The sequence below is a fragment of the Onychostruthus taczanowskii genome, unplaced genomic scaffold (genome assembly GCF_017590055.1).
Source record: "Onychostruthus taczanowskii isolate IOZ18803 unplaced genomic scaffold, ASM1759005v1 scaffold72, whole genome shotgun sequence".
NCBI lineage: Eukaryota > Metazoa > Chordata > Aves > Passeriformes > Passeridae > Onychostruthus > Onychostruthus taczanowskii.
Window position 1 is genome coordinate 2,803,544 of NW_024505008.1, and position 16,969 is coordinate 2,820,512.

At 35.4% G+C, this 16,969-nt stretch overlaps 1 protein-coding gene across 1 annotated transcript in view; it reads left to right on the plus strand.

Moving 5' to 3' along the window:
* The window catches only part of KIAA0825 (KIAA0825 ortholog), a 206,789-nt gene that overhangs the window by 47,987 nt on the left and 141,833 nt on the right, over nt 1-16,969 (plus strand). Inside the window, exons 6-11 of the mRNA XM_041422246.1 lie at nt 3,163-3,257; nt 4,956-5,183; nt 6,179-6,444; nt 7,672-7,822; nt 10,904-11,094; nt 13,375-13,557. Of these exons, the coding sequence (XP_041278180.1) occupies nt 3,163-3,257; nt 4,956-5,183; nt 6,179-6,444; nt 7,672-7,822; nt 10,904-11,094; nt 13,375-13,557 (1,114 nt within the window). The remainder of the gene's footprint in view (nt 1-3,162; nt 3,258-4,955; nt 5,184-6,178; nt 6,445-7,671; nt 7,823-10,903; nt 11,095-13,374; nt 13,558-16,969) is intronic.

Below are 16,969 nucleotides of genomic sequence, written 5' to 3' on the forward strand. Positions count from 1 at the left end.
TTCCCAGCTTAAATCTGTCAGTGTATTTTGAAAATGCAAACAAAAATGGTATTTGGGAAAAAACCCCTCCAAATGTACAAAAAATCCCCCAAAACAAATAACCCCACAAAAACTTCAAAGCTCTTCAATGTTGTATAAGTGTTTGAAAAACAGTGTTTCTTTTCAGAATGCAAATCAATTAAGGAAAAGGTTACATCTATTTTGGATAAATTAAATCCAGTGCTGGAAATTTCAGAATACTGAAGACCTCCAAGGTTATGACTGGAAGATAATCTTTGACAATGATTTGGTAGCACCTGGTCATTTAAAACCTCTTTTAAAATTTCATGTTTCTTATGAAATACATTACTTTAGGAATATCTGCACCAGTGTTTATGTTACAAGACAGACTTTTAAAATACATATCATTGGGTGTTATTCTTGTATCTCTTTGTGACTCACAGAATCACAAAATGGTTGAGGTTGGAAGGGATCTTCATATTGTATTCATATTGTCCAACAATCCCTGCTCAAGCAAGGCCTTTGGAGCCAATTGCCCACAATTATGTCCAGATAGCTTTTGAGTATCTCCAAGGATGGAGATTCCATAACCTCTCTGGACAACCTTACAGTGCTTGGTCACCTTCACAGTAAAAAAAGCAATTTCTGATGTTCAGAGGAAAACTCCTGGCTTTGCATCTGTGACCATTGGCCCTGTCATCGTGGAAGACTTATTCTGACCACTTTGGACCCTCCTTTCAGGTATTTATATATATTAGTGCCCTGCTCTTTCTCTTCTGTTGCTCTCCTCCATTTACTTTGTCATCTTCCACGGCCCTTTGTTAGACACTCTCCAGTATGTTCATGTCTGTCTTGTACTGAGTAACCCAGAACTGTACACACCACTCCAGGTGTGGCTCATCACTGTTGAGCAGAGAGGAAGAAAAATTTCCTTTGACCTGCTTATAATTCTTTGCCTGATCCAGACCAGATACCTTTTTACTGGCTTATGTTCAACATCATGTACTTCTGGACCCCCAGCTCCTTTCATGCAAAGCTTCTCACCAGCTGGGAGAACATCAACATAGAGTGATGCCTGGGTTTATTCTTCCCCAGATGCGTGACTTTGCTTCTTGGAATTTATGAGGTTCTAGTGTGCCAATTTCTCCAGCCTGTTGAGGTCCCTCTGGATTGGCACCATGACTGTCTGCTGCCCTGTTTGATGTCAGCTGCAGACTTGCTGATGGTACACTGTACCCCATCATCCAGATCATTAATGAAGATGCTAAACAGGATTGGACCTAGTATTGACCTCTGAGATAGATTGCTAATTACTGCCCTTAGACTTTGTACCACAGATCGCTGCATTTGGGGCTTGGCTATTCTGCCACTTTTCAGCTCACGTTACTGACTGCTTGTCGAGTCTATGCATCTTGTCTACATCTTGTCCTCTAATGAGATCTTATGGGAGACAATGCTATGGGCTTTATTGAAGTCCATGCGGAAAACATCCAATACTGTCCCCTCATCTACCAGGCCAATCATTTCTTCATAGAACTTTATCACACTTTGGCCAAGCATGACTTCCTGTTACTGAAGCCATGCTGAGTGCTCCTGATGAATTCTTTGTAGGCACCTGGAAATGCCTTTGTTACCTTCCTTGGGGCAGAAGTGAGGTTGACAAGACTCTGCTTCCTTGAGTCCTCTCCTCCTTGCCCTTTTTTAAAATAGGAGTGACATTTGCTTTCTTCTTGCCTTTGGACTCTTCTCCCAGTTGCCATGATTGATCAAAAATTATTGAGTGGCCTTGCATTGACATCTGCCAGCTCCCTCCACGCTGGCAGGTGCATCCCATGAAAGCCCAAGGATTTCAGTATGGTGAGTTTGCTTAGTTATTCTCAGACTTGATCCTCTTCCATCTAGATTATGTCTTCCTTGCTCCTGGTCTCTGGTGCCTGGGATTCCTGAAGGTTGGTCTTGACAGTAAATACTGAATTTAAGAAGACATTCATTATCTCAACTTTTTCCATATCTATGTTACCAGGTCCCCTATCTTGCTGAGCAATGGGCTCATGTTTTCTCTAGTCTTCCATTTATCACCTGTGTACTTACAGAAGCTCTTCTTGTTGTCTTTGACATCCCTGGCCAAATCAGATGCATTTGCGTTTTAGCTTCCTTAACTTTTTCCATGCTCAGAAGTTATTTATGTGTTCCTCTTAGGTTACTCATCCTTACTTCCACTCTCTGTATGCTTCGTTTTGTGTTTGAGTTTGGCTAGGATCTTCTAGTTCATGCATGCAGGCCTTCTGCCATTTTTTTTTCAGCTCTCTTGAGATTAGCAGAGGTGATACTTGAATATTAGTCAAATTTCTTGTGTCCCTTTACCTAGGGGGCCTTATCCTGTGGGACTCTTCCAAGCAGACATTTGAAGAGGCAAAATCTGCTCTTCTGAAGCCTGGGGCTGTGATCTTGCTTTTTACCCTTCTTTGTGCTCTCAGGATCTGGAACTCCACTATCTCATGCTTGTATCACAGGGAAGAGGAATCATCAGTACATTTCAGGAACCCAGATTTCTTGAATCACTGATAAAAGTGATATCAAACCCAGATACTGGTTTGTCTTGACAAAACTGGGGCAGTATCCCATTGCTCTAAGATTTATGAGTGAGCTTTGTACCAGCCTTTCTTAATGAGCTTCTCTTGTTCTTTATGTTTTTATAAGCCATCATTTTGCTTATAATATATGTACTAATTAACTGTGGTTTTATTCTTACTGTATTGGTGTTTCCAAATAAGTGAAGGCTGTAAAAGATATATTAGTGTTCAATTGATATTATTCTTTGAACAAAGAGGAGAAATTAATTTCTATACATCTGATCAAGTGTTATGCATTCTCCTTAAGAAGAGATGACTTCACAATCAGTATAAAAATGCATCGATGACAAAAGAAAACATTATATGTGCATTTGTATAAAATACAAGTACCACTAGATGTTGATTTCATCATGTTATATAAAAGAAACTGTATATAACTTGAATTTGACTTTATTATAACATTAGTATTCCCCTACATCTTCTTGAGGGTTTTTTTATGCTTCATATTGATATATAAGAAGGTGTTGAAGACTGCTGAGTTTTCTACAGAATTAATATAAACTTTGATCTCTTTTGTCATACTGTGCAGGAGTTCTGAAGAGAGCTAGTGGGGAGCTTTTAATAGGAGAAACTAGAGCAAATGAAACCAGCGTGCTTCCTGAACAGTTACTTCAGGTAGAAGAGGTGAGTATGAAAGGAGTCTTACACTTTGTATGGGGTTTTCTTTTGTGTGTGTCTCCTGTGTAGGCTTTCACCATGTTCATTATAAACACCTATTGCCATAGTTTCATTACTTCAGCTTCTGTGATTACTTCTATGTGCAAAGTTTCAGTTTAGATGGAACAAAATTTTATGGCATTCAAAGAAGTGGTTGGTATTTAGTAGTTATTAACAGAAAAAACATAATTATAAGATACCTCATAACAAAATGGAAAAATTTACTTAAATATGATAGCTTTCTTAGTATTATACATATAATCTCAAAGAACCTTGAAGAAGATTTATGAAGTTCTTAGAATTTGATCATAATGGTTCTTCCTAGACATGCAGGTAGTCATACAATGTCTAGTTTCTCTGATGCCAAAAGCTACTGTATAATGAACACTGTGTTTTGTAGAATGTACGTGCAAGATTGTTTTTATCTGGCTCCCATTTATTACAAAACACATTTTTATTGTTGATTTTGTGGCACATAAAGTGCTCCAACTGTCTCATACTTTATAGTAGTGGAATTTAATTTCTTAATGGCTTGATTTTAATGCTGAATTTTTTTTAAAAATGTACTTTGGATTGATGTGTGAAACTAATATGTATTACAAAGAAGAATATTTTAGGTAGATTGGGATGTACTTGATCCCCATTAAAAAAAAAAAAAATGAGGAAGTGCAAAAGTGTGTGTCCATGGGGGCTCTCCCTGTACATTGAAGAGCTGGTTGTTGCTAGTGGGGAAAGGGAAAGGAAGGAGGATACAGCTTTTACATTGAAGTAAACTGGAAGGGCTTCACTTTGTAGCTCTTCATTCTCTTCCAATTTAGTAACATAGCTGAATGAATAGTTAGAAATCTGTCTTTTCTATTCTCCTACTGTGCCCTCATGGTGGAGATATTTACTGAACATTATCTCATGTCATTAAAATATATCTCTTACAGTGGTGCAATTCTCAAATGGCCACTTCTGGAAAGGTTTAAGTCTGATATAAGTCATAAGAGCAATGCAAAGTCAGATAAGTCGAAAAGTAATGATGTGCTACTGTGCCTACTTCTGCCAACTATTACACTTCAGATTACTTCAGAAGTCTCTGTTTAAAGAGGGCAAGGAAATTATGTAAACCACAATAAAAGCCATCATTGGCCTAAAACTATAAATCTCTATTTAAACATTTAAATCTTTTTTAAGTCCATTTCTAGAGGAGTGAAGTACAGTGTGCCTGTGCTGAAACCATCTTCTCTCAAGGGTTTCCCATTGAGATTCATGGTTAGTAACTTCCTGTTGTTAACTTGCAGTGAAAATTACTATAGGGTATACATTGATAGATTACTGTTGAAAGTACCTATGAATTCTTTGACTTTTTAAAGCAGAGTCTGTTAAAGATTACGAATTAAGTAAAGATGAAGCATGTTTTTATAAAAGCTGTCTTGTTTAAACAGGAATTCTTTTTTCTGAAAAATTTGATGACATGTTTAATGTTGCTATGCATTTTGTTGAGTGTAAATACTGCTTTTAGTATTATTTCAACACTAGTGGACTATATTTTAAATTCTTTAAATAATTTCAAAATGTGATGGTGTCTTGTAATTTAATTATGGATGTGCATTTAATTTTCAGACTATATTAACACTCAATAATGGCTTTGGATTGATTTAATTTGAATATGTGTTTCAGCCTATTTTACTGAATTTTGGCTGGAGAAATGCATTTAAAGACCTGTCTTCTTCTGTGGCTCACTGTATAACAATTGCAATTGAGGATTTTTCATCTAAAATTCTTCAACATGAGCAGAAAGAAGAGTTTTCAGCTGCAGGCTGTGCAATGAGTCTTGTAAACAACCAGCAAATGAGGGAGTCCTGCAGAGCAGTCCAACAGGAAGAGCAACCAAAACGAATTGCTAAGGCAGGTATCAAAAGATCTTAAGTTTGAAGAGAGACAGAATGCCAAGGCTGTTTGCCATCTACACTTTGAAGTACTTACAGTACTATTAATATTCTATATCTTATATAAATGGAATTAAGAAGAAAGTGAGAGGCATTACAATGTGAAGCTGAACAGAGCTTTATACAATAGCCCATAGTTTGTACTTGAAAGAATTACCTTTTAAACTTCGCTGGCATTTTTTTTTCAGCCAAAAAGTTCTAAAGCATTCTGATTAGTATGTGCTCTGTTACCAAGTGGTTAGATGGGAAAATGTCAAAAGCTTTGAAATACGGCTATAGAGGGATTTCCTGTATTCATATCATTAGACATGCCATTCAACTAATTGGCATAACCAGTAATAAGGCAAATTTTGAGTTATTTGATTTGGCTGAAAGGTCATTTATTAGTTAAATTCCTTTTGTAAGGAAAGGTATGTTTGAAAGACTTTTTCTAGTAAGATCTGCAGCTATGCTAGCAGATTTGGAAGGCTGTTAATGAATACTTGCTTGAAATAACACATGAGCATTGGGGAGATAATTTTAGGGAGATTAATGTATGACTTTATGAAGAGATGACACGTTTGTTTCCAAATCCAGTGTTAAGAAATGTGTTTGTGTATTTTTCAAAATTCATTAGTTTAGAAAATTAACATTATTTACAAGGAATTAGCCTTGTGCTTTGAATGAATGTTTAGTGACATCAAAACCAAATGAATACATTACTAGCATAAGATGGTTTTAATTTTTCCCCTAGTATAGAATATGCAGCTTTAACCCAGGAAGGAATGAAAGAATATTTCATTTACTTTAAAAAAAGTTACTCCTCTTTTTAAGAGATTAAAATGTTTGTAAAACTGACTCAGTATATTTGTGTTTCATGCCAATTTCATTATTCAATAATCTGACCCTAGTGTGTATAAATTAAGCAGTGCTGTCGGAATACAAATAACTTGGTGCCACATTTATTTCTCTCAGTTTTGTTCTGACATCGTGGAAGAACTCGACACATTGCTTCCATTGGCTCTGGCCTGCAGAGATGATTCTCTTCAGGAAATTAGAGCAAACTTTGTAGAGGCCTGCAGCAAAGTGGCAACGGCTGTTCTGGCAAGACTAGAGGAGAAAAGCAAAGACGTTCCTGTGAAGGCTCCCCTGCAAGACTTGTATGCTTCCCTTTCCACGGCGATATATGTCTTTCAGCATTTTACAATGTATAGCAATTTGATGAGAGAAACCAGCAAAAGGTATGTTCTTTTTACTTAAAATGTTTAATTCAAAAGTAAACAATATGAGACTTCATTCCATTTTGGTGATACAGTGTGGTAGTAGTTTTCCAAATTGCATCATATTTTTTAGCACATACAGTATGTGTACTGTTTTATGGAAATACCTGAATCAACCTGATAATCCACAGCAGCCATTGCAAAACAAATTATTTATGTGTAGGATCTGCATTTGATTTGCAGATTTTTATTTTTTTTAATTATTAAATTTGAGAAAATAGGATTGTCCAGGGAACTCAATGTACTCTGCTGTCATATAAATAAAGTGCTAGGGCCTTGATTTCCTTTTCTGACCTTTGCTATGCCTAATTTTCATAAGATCTGATCCAGGACATGGCAATCATAGAGGACAATATAAAAATACATCCTAAAACCATGTGTATTCAGACATGTAAAGAAATACATACAATAAAATGCATACAATACATTTTAGTTTTAGAATTTAGTTTATTATTACTTGCAGAGTAAATATTAAAGCAGACATGAAGTAGGAGTGTAAAGTCAAAGGCAGTGTTTGACCTGGGAGGAAATACAACTGCACTTGCTTTGAGGAGATTTTGTCTTAAGGTACTCGGAGTCTATTGGTCCACGCCTTTCCAGCCATGTGCAATTTAAAAGTAGAAACAGTGGTTTTGGGGAGGGACCCTGAAGTAGCAGAATTTCTAAGAAATATGTGATTTCTAAGTGGTTCTATGCACTGTAGAGCTGATTTCCCTCTGATGTTTTACTGTCTCCTGCATGAAGTGTATCTCTGTCTGGCCTAAAATACTTCTCAATAATTCTGCTTAGATGTATTATCGAAGAGTTTTAGTACATACCCACCAAAAGCAATCTCTGTCCTCTGTGCTTATGTATTTTTTGTCATACTCAGTGCTAATGTAATAATTGCTGATGCAAGAATGCTGCAATTAAAAACTCCAAATAAGTGAATGTCAAATGTACCTGTCTCAGAAAATAGGATGAAGTAATTTATTTCTCAGTGATTGGTTAAATGAGAATTTATAGACAAGCAGACATATTTTGAGAACTTTTGAAACAAAAAGTTACAAAACTGAATGCTAGGTTCAGGACCAAGAGGAAATGAATAACTGATACCTACTAATAAAAACTATTTACAGTACTAGGGATTGTTACCTCCTAATGCTCAGCCTTTCGTTCATTGTGTTTTTAATTATTCTCTCTGAACAGACCCCTGTTCCTAGTGGCTATCCAAAAATGTCAAGAATTCATCAACATTCTCCAGTGTCAAGTTACGAACTACTGCATCAGAGTTTGTGCTACAAGTATTTTACAGGATGCTGAGAGCCACTGCTGGGATGACTACAAAGCTTTTTATGAGGTGTGAGGTTAAGTTTACTATGGCTCCCTTTTACAAAATGTGTTTTAGTGTTTGCCAGCTCACTGACTAATCAGAAGCATGAGATCAGCATTGTTTTTACATAAGAATTATTGGAATGTACTATTTTGAAATACCTATTATTGCAGGCAAGTGTCTATTTAGAAATGATGTAGGAAAACATAGTCATTTAAAGATGAGATAGATTGTTACCGTGGCATGTTTATGTCATTTACTTCGTAAAATATTTATTGTGTGTCAAGGCATTTATATAGAACTCAGTAAAGGCACACCATCACCTTAATCTCTAAGAACTTCACACTTCTTTTAGAAAGTATGGCATATGAAGATCTTTTTCTGGGAAATTTTTCATCTGATTTTTTTACTTTTATTTTCAATTGGTTCCCTTTTTGCTTTTTGCGAGTAAAGGGTGAAACAGAAAGGTGGTCAGTATAGTTATGTAAAGCATTTAGCAATGTATTTCTGAAATAACCAGTGCCATTTCACCTACATCTTAAAGTCATGAGTCTGATCTATAACTGTAATCCTAATAATTCTATGAAAAAAAAACTAAGATAATTATTTCATTTATTGGATTTTTTCCTTCATCCTAGTTAAATACAAACATAGGTTGCCATACACTGTTTGAAATTATTTTCAATTAATTGCAGGGTGAAGTATTATATGGGTTTTTAATCAATAATAACTGAGGTGTCTGGGAAACAAAGTTTTGTTCTTCCTTGTATAATTTTCTGTGTGAGATAATTAGTGTGTACAGTTAAGCATTTTCTAAAATTCTTACATGACAGAAAATTTCATCTGATACATGTAATCTACAGATACCCTGTAAGAAGCTTCTCAGTCAGTGACAAATTCTGTGCATACAGACCATAGAGTAATTTATCAAAATGTCCATCCCTCCAAGACAAGTAAATAAACATTTCAATCTTGTTTGAATGATAGATTATAAGGTAAGAAAGGCAGTGGGTTTTGGCAACTGCTGAATCATGATATGATCTTCATTGTCTATAGTGCCTGTGGTGCTGCATCCTGTTTACTGGTGATCCAGTAACTTCACCATGGAGAAACAGTTGTCTGACTGAAAGCATATGGAGTAGCTAAACAGTTTTATCATTACTGAACAGAACTGATGTGTGTAGGAAGGAATGAGGAAAACTGGTGTCTCAGTTCTGTATGTTTACAGGACTTGAGGTGAAAAGTATGTAATTTTACATCATCACTTCTCTTTTTATTTACTGGACCATGGGAGATGGCCCAAGGGTGGACTGTGATCTGCTCCAAGTTCCTTCACGAGGCATGGTGCAGAGCAGATGTTACTTCAGTTGATCTCTTGTAGGCATCCTAAATGGAAGAGATTGGATTAAGATCTATTGCTTGTTACAGAGGCAATTCCCTGCTGAAACTTCCAGCAGTGAGAGGTGGCTCCTTTCAACATATGAGCTCAGCAGGAGGAGTGAGCCACTGGGCCAGCTCTTCAGATTATGTTTTTGAATGAAGCTCTTAGTGTAGCCAACATCTGCTGTAGCTGTGGGAACTTACATTTTCTAACAGTCAAAGAATAAAGAATTGTCTGTTCAGAGATAATACTGAGTGGCTTATGTAATAAAACACAGCTGCTTGTTTCCTCATATATAGACTAAATAAAAGCTCACATCTCTTTTTATTATCAGAAGCCTGCAAAAATAGCAGATGTTTATCAGTGAAATTGTCCAGAAATGGCAACAAATAGAAACACAGGTCAGAAAAGGGGAGTGAATCTCATTTAAATCTCCAGTGATATTGTTGCTTCTGCAGTGGAGGTACAATACAAAAAAAGGGGAAAAGAGCTATTTCTTAAATAAACCAAAGCAGAGAAAGTGAAACAATTTGTGTTTGTAATGACAAAGTTAAAAAGTAAAACTTGTCAATAAGCTTGTTTATTTTGTTCTTTGTCTTTTTAATATAAAATGCACTTCAAGTATTGTGTCAGAGGAAAACCAAATAGTGACATCTTCCAATAATCTGCTAATGTTCATGCTAATGTATTTTAAAAGAAGCCAGATTATTTTTTATTTTACTGTTAAAGAATGCCTACCAAATTCTAAAAACCTTTTAAAAATTGTGGGGTTATTTTATACTTCTAATTATGCTAAAATATCAACAAATGCTTAAAATATTTTCAGTTCCTTTGGGATCTTCAGTAGGAACTGGAGATTGAAGTCTCTGTTCTCAAAAACCTTCATGATACTGCTATTTGCTGAATAGGTATTAGTTGAAATATTTAAATGTGAAACGTATTTCCTGGGTACTTTTTAGAATTATTATGGAGTAACTGCTGTGATTCTGACTCCTGTATATTTATTTCTCTGTCTTAATGGGATAGATCTGTTTAGACAATGAAATATTAATGCCAATGATGTTTCCTTGCCAGAAAATGCTTGTTTTCAATACATCCAAATTACAAGAGGAAAAAATATCTTAGTAAAACAATCTGTATATCTCATATTGTCAGTTTAATAGTTCAGTTGTTCTTATCTCTTCTCTTCTCTTCTCTTCTCTTCTCTTCTCTTCTCTTCTCTTCTCTTCTCTTCTCTTCTCTTCTCTTCTCTCTCTTCTCTTCCGCATATGTGTATAACCAAGGTTTTGTAGTTGTGGTTATGCATAACATTTCTGCATCTGGGTAAATACACATGCTTAAGTAATTTAAATCATTATTTTCTTTGCAGACAATGAAACTGCTATGTTAAGTTTATCTGACTGTTCTACTGTGTACAGAATACTGTCTATGTTTTTAAACTAAACTTACAACACTATGGGTTTTGAGAATAGGTTAATTGAGGATATAAGTGTTCAAATGCTGTGGTTTTATTTTGTGGCAGCACTGTAATTTTGTGATTGAAATGCAACATGTGTTTCCTTGCAAATAAAGATGTCTCACATCTTTTCAAGCACCATTTTTTGCCATCATATTCCTGGACCTCTTTAGTTATTTCCATTCAGATTTAAATAATTAAACATGTAAAAGTTAAACTGATATTTTAGAAATGTGTGTTTTTGTTATGTAATGTGTGGTGGTTTTGATAGGGGGAAAGATGCTCATTCTCTGTCCAGATGTGGCATTACTTCTGCTGTGCTCTTCATCATGATCTATGGACTATTCTACCTCCAAAGACAGCCCAGGAGATTCTTACAGATGTACTAGAGCGATCTTTGGATATTCTGTCCTCCAGATATTGTCAGGTGTGTCCCAGTTACAAAAGAACACCACAAATCAGGTAATGGTTGTATATTTAATACACCGTTTTGATGGATGAAAGAAGTAAATGTTAGCTTTCTTCTTTCACTGCTTTCGTTCAAATTTCCATGTTAATGAACACAGCAGAGGGGACAGACCAAATCTATGCATTTTGATATTTGTTTTAATAAAATTTATTTTGTATATTTAAGTATATTTAGTAGTTATATTGCAAACTGGGCAGAATGGAAGGGCTGTTTCAACTCCGTGAAATTGTTTCATAAACTGCTTAATTGGTTTGAAAACCTCACAATGAAAGTTCATAGAGGATTGGTGATGCAACCGAAAATGTAGCTAGAATTGACAATGTTAGGATTAGAAATCAAGCTGTTGATTCATTAAGAAAATTTAATGAGTTCCAGTAGAATTTGTGTTTTTATATGGCTTTTCAAGTGAAAGAGCTACAAGTTCACATCAAAATATTTGTCAGAATGATGCCAGTGAAGGAGAGAGGAGAAAGAGCCTATTTCTTTTTCTGTCATTCTAGAAAATAAGAAATTGGAAGTTTATCTTGTTGCAATTCTTGTGTTTTGCCAGAGAGTACGGTCTTTTTGAGAAATACTAATGCGAGTGTCTTCAAGTGGAGGTTAACCCTACCTTTGTCCTTTTTATCCAATGTCTTGTTTTACTGAATAAACAGGTGTATTTCTCCCAACACAATCATGCAGAATTATATATTGGGTGAGGCTGGAAGAGACCACAGTGGGTCATCTGGTCCAACCTCCCTGCTCAAGCAGAGTTATCCCCAGAGTACGTAGTGCAAGACCAAGTCCAGACAGTCCTCTTAGATGTCTCTAGTGAGGGACAATCTGCAACCTCTCTGTTCCAGTGCTTGGTCACTCACACAGTAAGGAAATTCTTCCTCATATTTAGGTGGAACTTCCTGTGCACAATTTCTGACCATTGCCTTTAGTCCTGTTGCACAGCACCACCCAGAAGAGTTAAAGAGTTTGCAATTTTAGAGGGTTAGAGACACTTACCAAGTCCATGCTCTGTGTGACCTAAGAGTTATTTGCTGTCATCTCAACTTGTATTATGAAAAGGAGTTTTGTCATGAAAGCTCAAGTAACTTGCACAAGATCACATTCTTGAAATGGGTAGGAAAAAACCCAAAATTTTATTCTATGTACCTATTTTTGTGCTCTGTTCCTGCAATAACTTACTGTAATCAGGCTGTTCTGTATCTTTTGGTACAGAGAGGTTTTCTGAAAACTTGCCTGGAATTTTTTTGTGGGGAAAAAGTTCCCTGAAATATGAAAAATGCAATATTACTTAAGTGTCATATTAGTCAATTCTATATGAATTTACTTCAAACTACTGAAGAAGGAGCTTTTTATGTTGTCATTTTGTAGAAAAGTTGTATATTTGTTAGGGTGATTCTTGAATTTTTCACTAAGTAGATTGAACTGTCCAGTCATGAATAAATGAAAAATAAAAAAACCATCAATATAATTCAGTATATTTTTATGACAGAATGTTTACATGTTTTTTTAATATTGTTGTAGTTTGTGAGGGTATCTTTTCTCCCAGTGGTTCTTCAAATGGTAGAGAACTGATGTATGATATGGACAAATGTCTTTTTATGTGTGTTGTCTAGATTTTTCAAAAATAACATGACCCTTAAAAATGCATATGATCACATGGCTTTTAGGTACTTAAGTATTTTTTAAAGTCCAGCCTCATACCTCCCATATTTTTTGTGTTCACGTGTTTCCTATGTATTGTATGTCAGCATAGTCCTGTGAGATTATGTTGTTGTAGTTTGGGTTCTTGCTGTTGTTCAGGCCAATGACATGTGGCACTCTACCAACCAATATCAACTGGCAAAAGATTACTTACAAATGTTCCACATTGTACAGTGTTGTATGGAGTTAGTTTTGCATATTGAAGATTAAGTTACTTTGTTCATAATTTTTGCCCCATCAGGATTTGAAAATAGTATGTACATTTTAATTATAAGAAAACAAAATTTATGTTTATTTACTTGTAGTTTAGAAAGTAAATTGTTCATGCCTTTGAGAAAGGACATTTCCAATTTTTTAAGTCTTCTTCTAGTTTCAGTAACAACTTCTCTGTGAAAGAGTAGATTTTTACAGAGTAGTGGGTGGAGACTGAAGACAGACATCACTGAAGAAGAAATTTAAAGTCCATGCTATGATTTTGGTGTTTTATCCTGTCAGAGAAAATGTCTGTTTAATTGGAATTTACCACTGACAAGAAGTCTTAAGTAATGTTATTCTTGGGCTTTTTTTACTTACAGAATTGATATTGCAGCAATTTTGATGTCCACTGAAGATATGCTCTGGTCAATTTGTAGTTCTGTGCAGGAGTTTCTGAATCCACACAAAGACAGAGATCTCAAGATCTATAAAATACATAGCCACTGCAATAGTCTGATCTCTGTGCTGGCTATTTTAACTTCACCATTGAAGAATTTGTATGAGTGAGTATGAAAGAAACATTTAATTTGAGATAATGTTGGTTTCTTGAGCTTACACGGATAGATCTACGAAGGTGAATTTTTGTGTTGCAATCAAATGTAATGCATAGTATTGCCACATCTTATTAGTCTTTGACAATTTCTCCATTTGATCCCATACTTATTTTTGTGATCGTGCCTAAAGCCCGGTTATATCTGCTGAGATTTTATTAGCTTTGGATCAAAATCCGGTGCTGTACATTTTTTCTATTAATAACATAAACCATCGTGAATGTCTAAGTTTATTTGTTGTGACAAAATCAGTAGAATTTCGTTAATTATTACTGCTCCAAATTTGCAATTTATTTTTCCAGTTAGGACATATTTCTTTTTAAATATGGTTTTATTGATCTGAAAACATTTACTAGTATGGAACCAAATGCTTTGGCAAGGTTTTCAGGGACTTAGTCATTCATCAGTTGAAAAGAAATCATCTCACTAGTTCAGATTTATCTGCTTCAGGCTTCCAGCTAAATTAGAATGTTCTGTTGTCATCTGATAATCTTTCTAGATGTATTGGAATGTAAAGCTAATTTACTAAAATGATCATCTGGTTACACGACCAGTATGCTGCAACAAATGTAGTTAAAAGTATAAAAATATAGAATGCCCATATTTATAAAATCATGTCTTCACAACTGTAAAAAGTGGACACGTAACTTGCACTGAAATTGGGTCTGAGTCTTTTGTTGATAAAATTCATCTGTAAATTTGGTGTTCGAGACAATACAAAGTGAGATCACAGATTTAAAAAAGAGGAACAACAAAACCAAAACCCCAAACTGATGAAGCCACATCCTATTCAACTGTCTTTAGCTTCATTATTCAAAATAAGAAAATTAGAAGAGGTACTAGGGTGGAGACCTCCTGCATATAAGCTTCTTTATATAAATTTTTTTGTCACATATGGGCTCATTTTAATATTTGTGGCTCTAAAGAACATGCAAAAGTGGATTGTAATTGGTTGTTTGATCTTAATATAACACAGGCTTATGAATAGATAGCAATTTATAGGATAGCTCAGAAACAGATTAGGTAGTCCTGCTATGGCAGTAGAAATGGAGACAGGAAAGGAGACTGCAGTAGCTGTAGCTGCTTCTACTGTCAGTTTTGACAGCTCATCTTTCTTTTATGAAAGCCCTTAAAATGATAGACCAAAGTAAATATGCAGTATAATTTGTTCCTTTAAGCAACTCTAGTCTCCTCCACTGATCAATGTTTTTTACCTATTTATGTATACATAGCATGACAAAAAATGTGTGCTTGTTGGAGAAATCTGGAGTTTCAGAACAAAGTGCCAATGAAAAGCTTGGTTTTTATTTTATGTAAAATTCTGCAGGTTAACAACCTGGTCATATAGCTTTCAGAGTTAGCGATGTAAATTTGAATCCCTGAATTTGCGTATCTGGAGATCAAAACCTTGACATGTGCTGAATGTAACAGCTGATTTAATTTACTACGAAGTAGTAAAGTACTGTGCAAATCACCACCAAAATATGGGTGCTTTGTTTAAAGAGAATACAAAAACATTGTCTTATTTTCTTATATAGTTACAAAAAAAATATTAACACTGAACACTATATTTCCATATAGATGATGCATGTTTTACAGTAAGTAAAACTGTATTTTTTTAATGAACTTCTATTCAGAACCTGTGTTTTCACAATGTGAGGCCCTATTATCGAAACAATTTTTTTAAATTGTATATTTAATTGCAGCCGATATTTGTCAGATAACTAACCCAGTGTCCGGAGTACAAAGAAGAAAGTGGTTTAGCCGATCAGCTTCTTAAATGACTATATACAATTGGAAGCACCTTGATATAGTGAATTTTAGGTAAATTACTGGGGTATGCATAGTTCATTACATTAAGAATCTATCAATAATAAATTCAAAAGTTATGCCTGATTTTAAAGGAATATTAATCTTTCATCAATTCTCTCTGCAATTCGCTTGTATAATCACAATTTCCATCTGTTGTCTTGGCCCTATATCTTTCACATCTTTAGTAAAGTTAACTGGAAGTGAAACCTTTTCTTTTAAACCTATCATTCTGTCTTTTTGTACTGGAAGTTTTCGTTAAGTGAGTAGAAGTCAATTATCTTTAGACTTTTCAGGAAAATTCTGTGTAATCAGCAAAATGGCAGTGATGAAACATTGTTTTCCATGAGTTGTGTAATAATATGACTGGCTCATTTCCAACTTACTAGAGAGGCTATATCCTCTATTGCTTAAGGGAACTAAAATTATTTAAATTTCTTAGTTATTTTGTGGACGTTGAACAAGACAGTAATGATGGTGAAAAATTAGTTATATCCTTAACTTCAGATAAGGTGATTTGTTTTCTCATAGCCAATTTTGTGATCTAGACTTTCTTTTCTGTATGAGAAGGTTACTTAGATCTGGTCCAAAATTCACCTATGAATCTTGGGTCGTAGGGTTTGATATTGTTTTTCTATGCTTCAGTTTTCTCCATCATTCTGTGGCTTTCCTGAAGTATCTTTAGCATAATGGAAATGTTGGTTGGAAAGGACTGCTGGAGGTTGTCTAATATAGCCTCCTCCTCAAAGCCAAACAATCACCTACAGCAGTCTAACATGTCTGTGTTTGACTGACTCAACTGACGCATAGCAACCTCCAGGAACTGAAGTTTTACAACTTTTGTGAAGCCTGCTCTGCAGCTGTGATACCATAGTGCAAAATATTGCCTCCTATCTAGTGTGAGCCCTCAAAGCTGCTGGCTATAATTTGCTCTATCACATCAGCCCCACTGAGAAAAGTTGGTCAGTGTTGTCTTCGTAATTATGAATTGTCTTAGTTTGGGTGGTTGTAGGCTGCCTTTACATAAATTGACAGTTTAGCCGCCTCTTCACCAGAGTAAAGGATTCTAGAGCCCTCAAACTTTTTTTACAGATTATTCAGTTTAGTCTTCTCTGGTTTCCTCACATTCTCCTTGAACTGTAGGCCAAACAGCTGGACAGCATTCTAGGTGAGGCTTAAACCGTTGACGAGCAGATTAAGTAAATTATCTTTGTTTTAGTTGCTGTGTTCCTTCTAATACAGCCAAGCGTGCAGTTTGCTTTTTTTCTGGTGGTAATACACTGTTGACTTGTCTTCAACACCCTGCTGCCCATAAACCCCAGGTTTGTGGTTCGATAGGGTGGCACTCAGACGAGTCAGTTTCCAACCTAGGTTGTTGTAATTCTAAAGTAAACAGTTGCTTTTTACCTCAGTCAGTTTTGTGAATTTCTGTTGGCCCAGTCGTCCATGAGTAGGCACTTGGCTGTTTGTTGTGTCTGCTTCCTCCAGTTTAGTGTCACCTGAAAATCTGCTAAGCAACTGTTCTCTGTCGGCTTTTGTCCACGTTGTTGAGAAC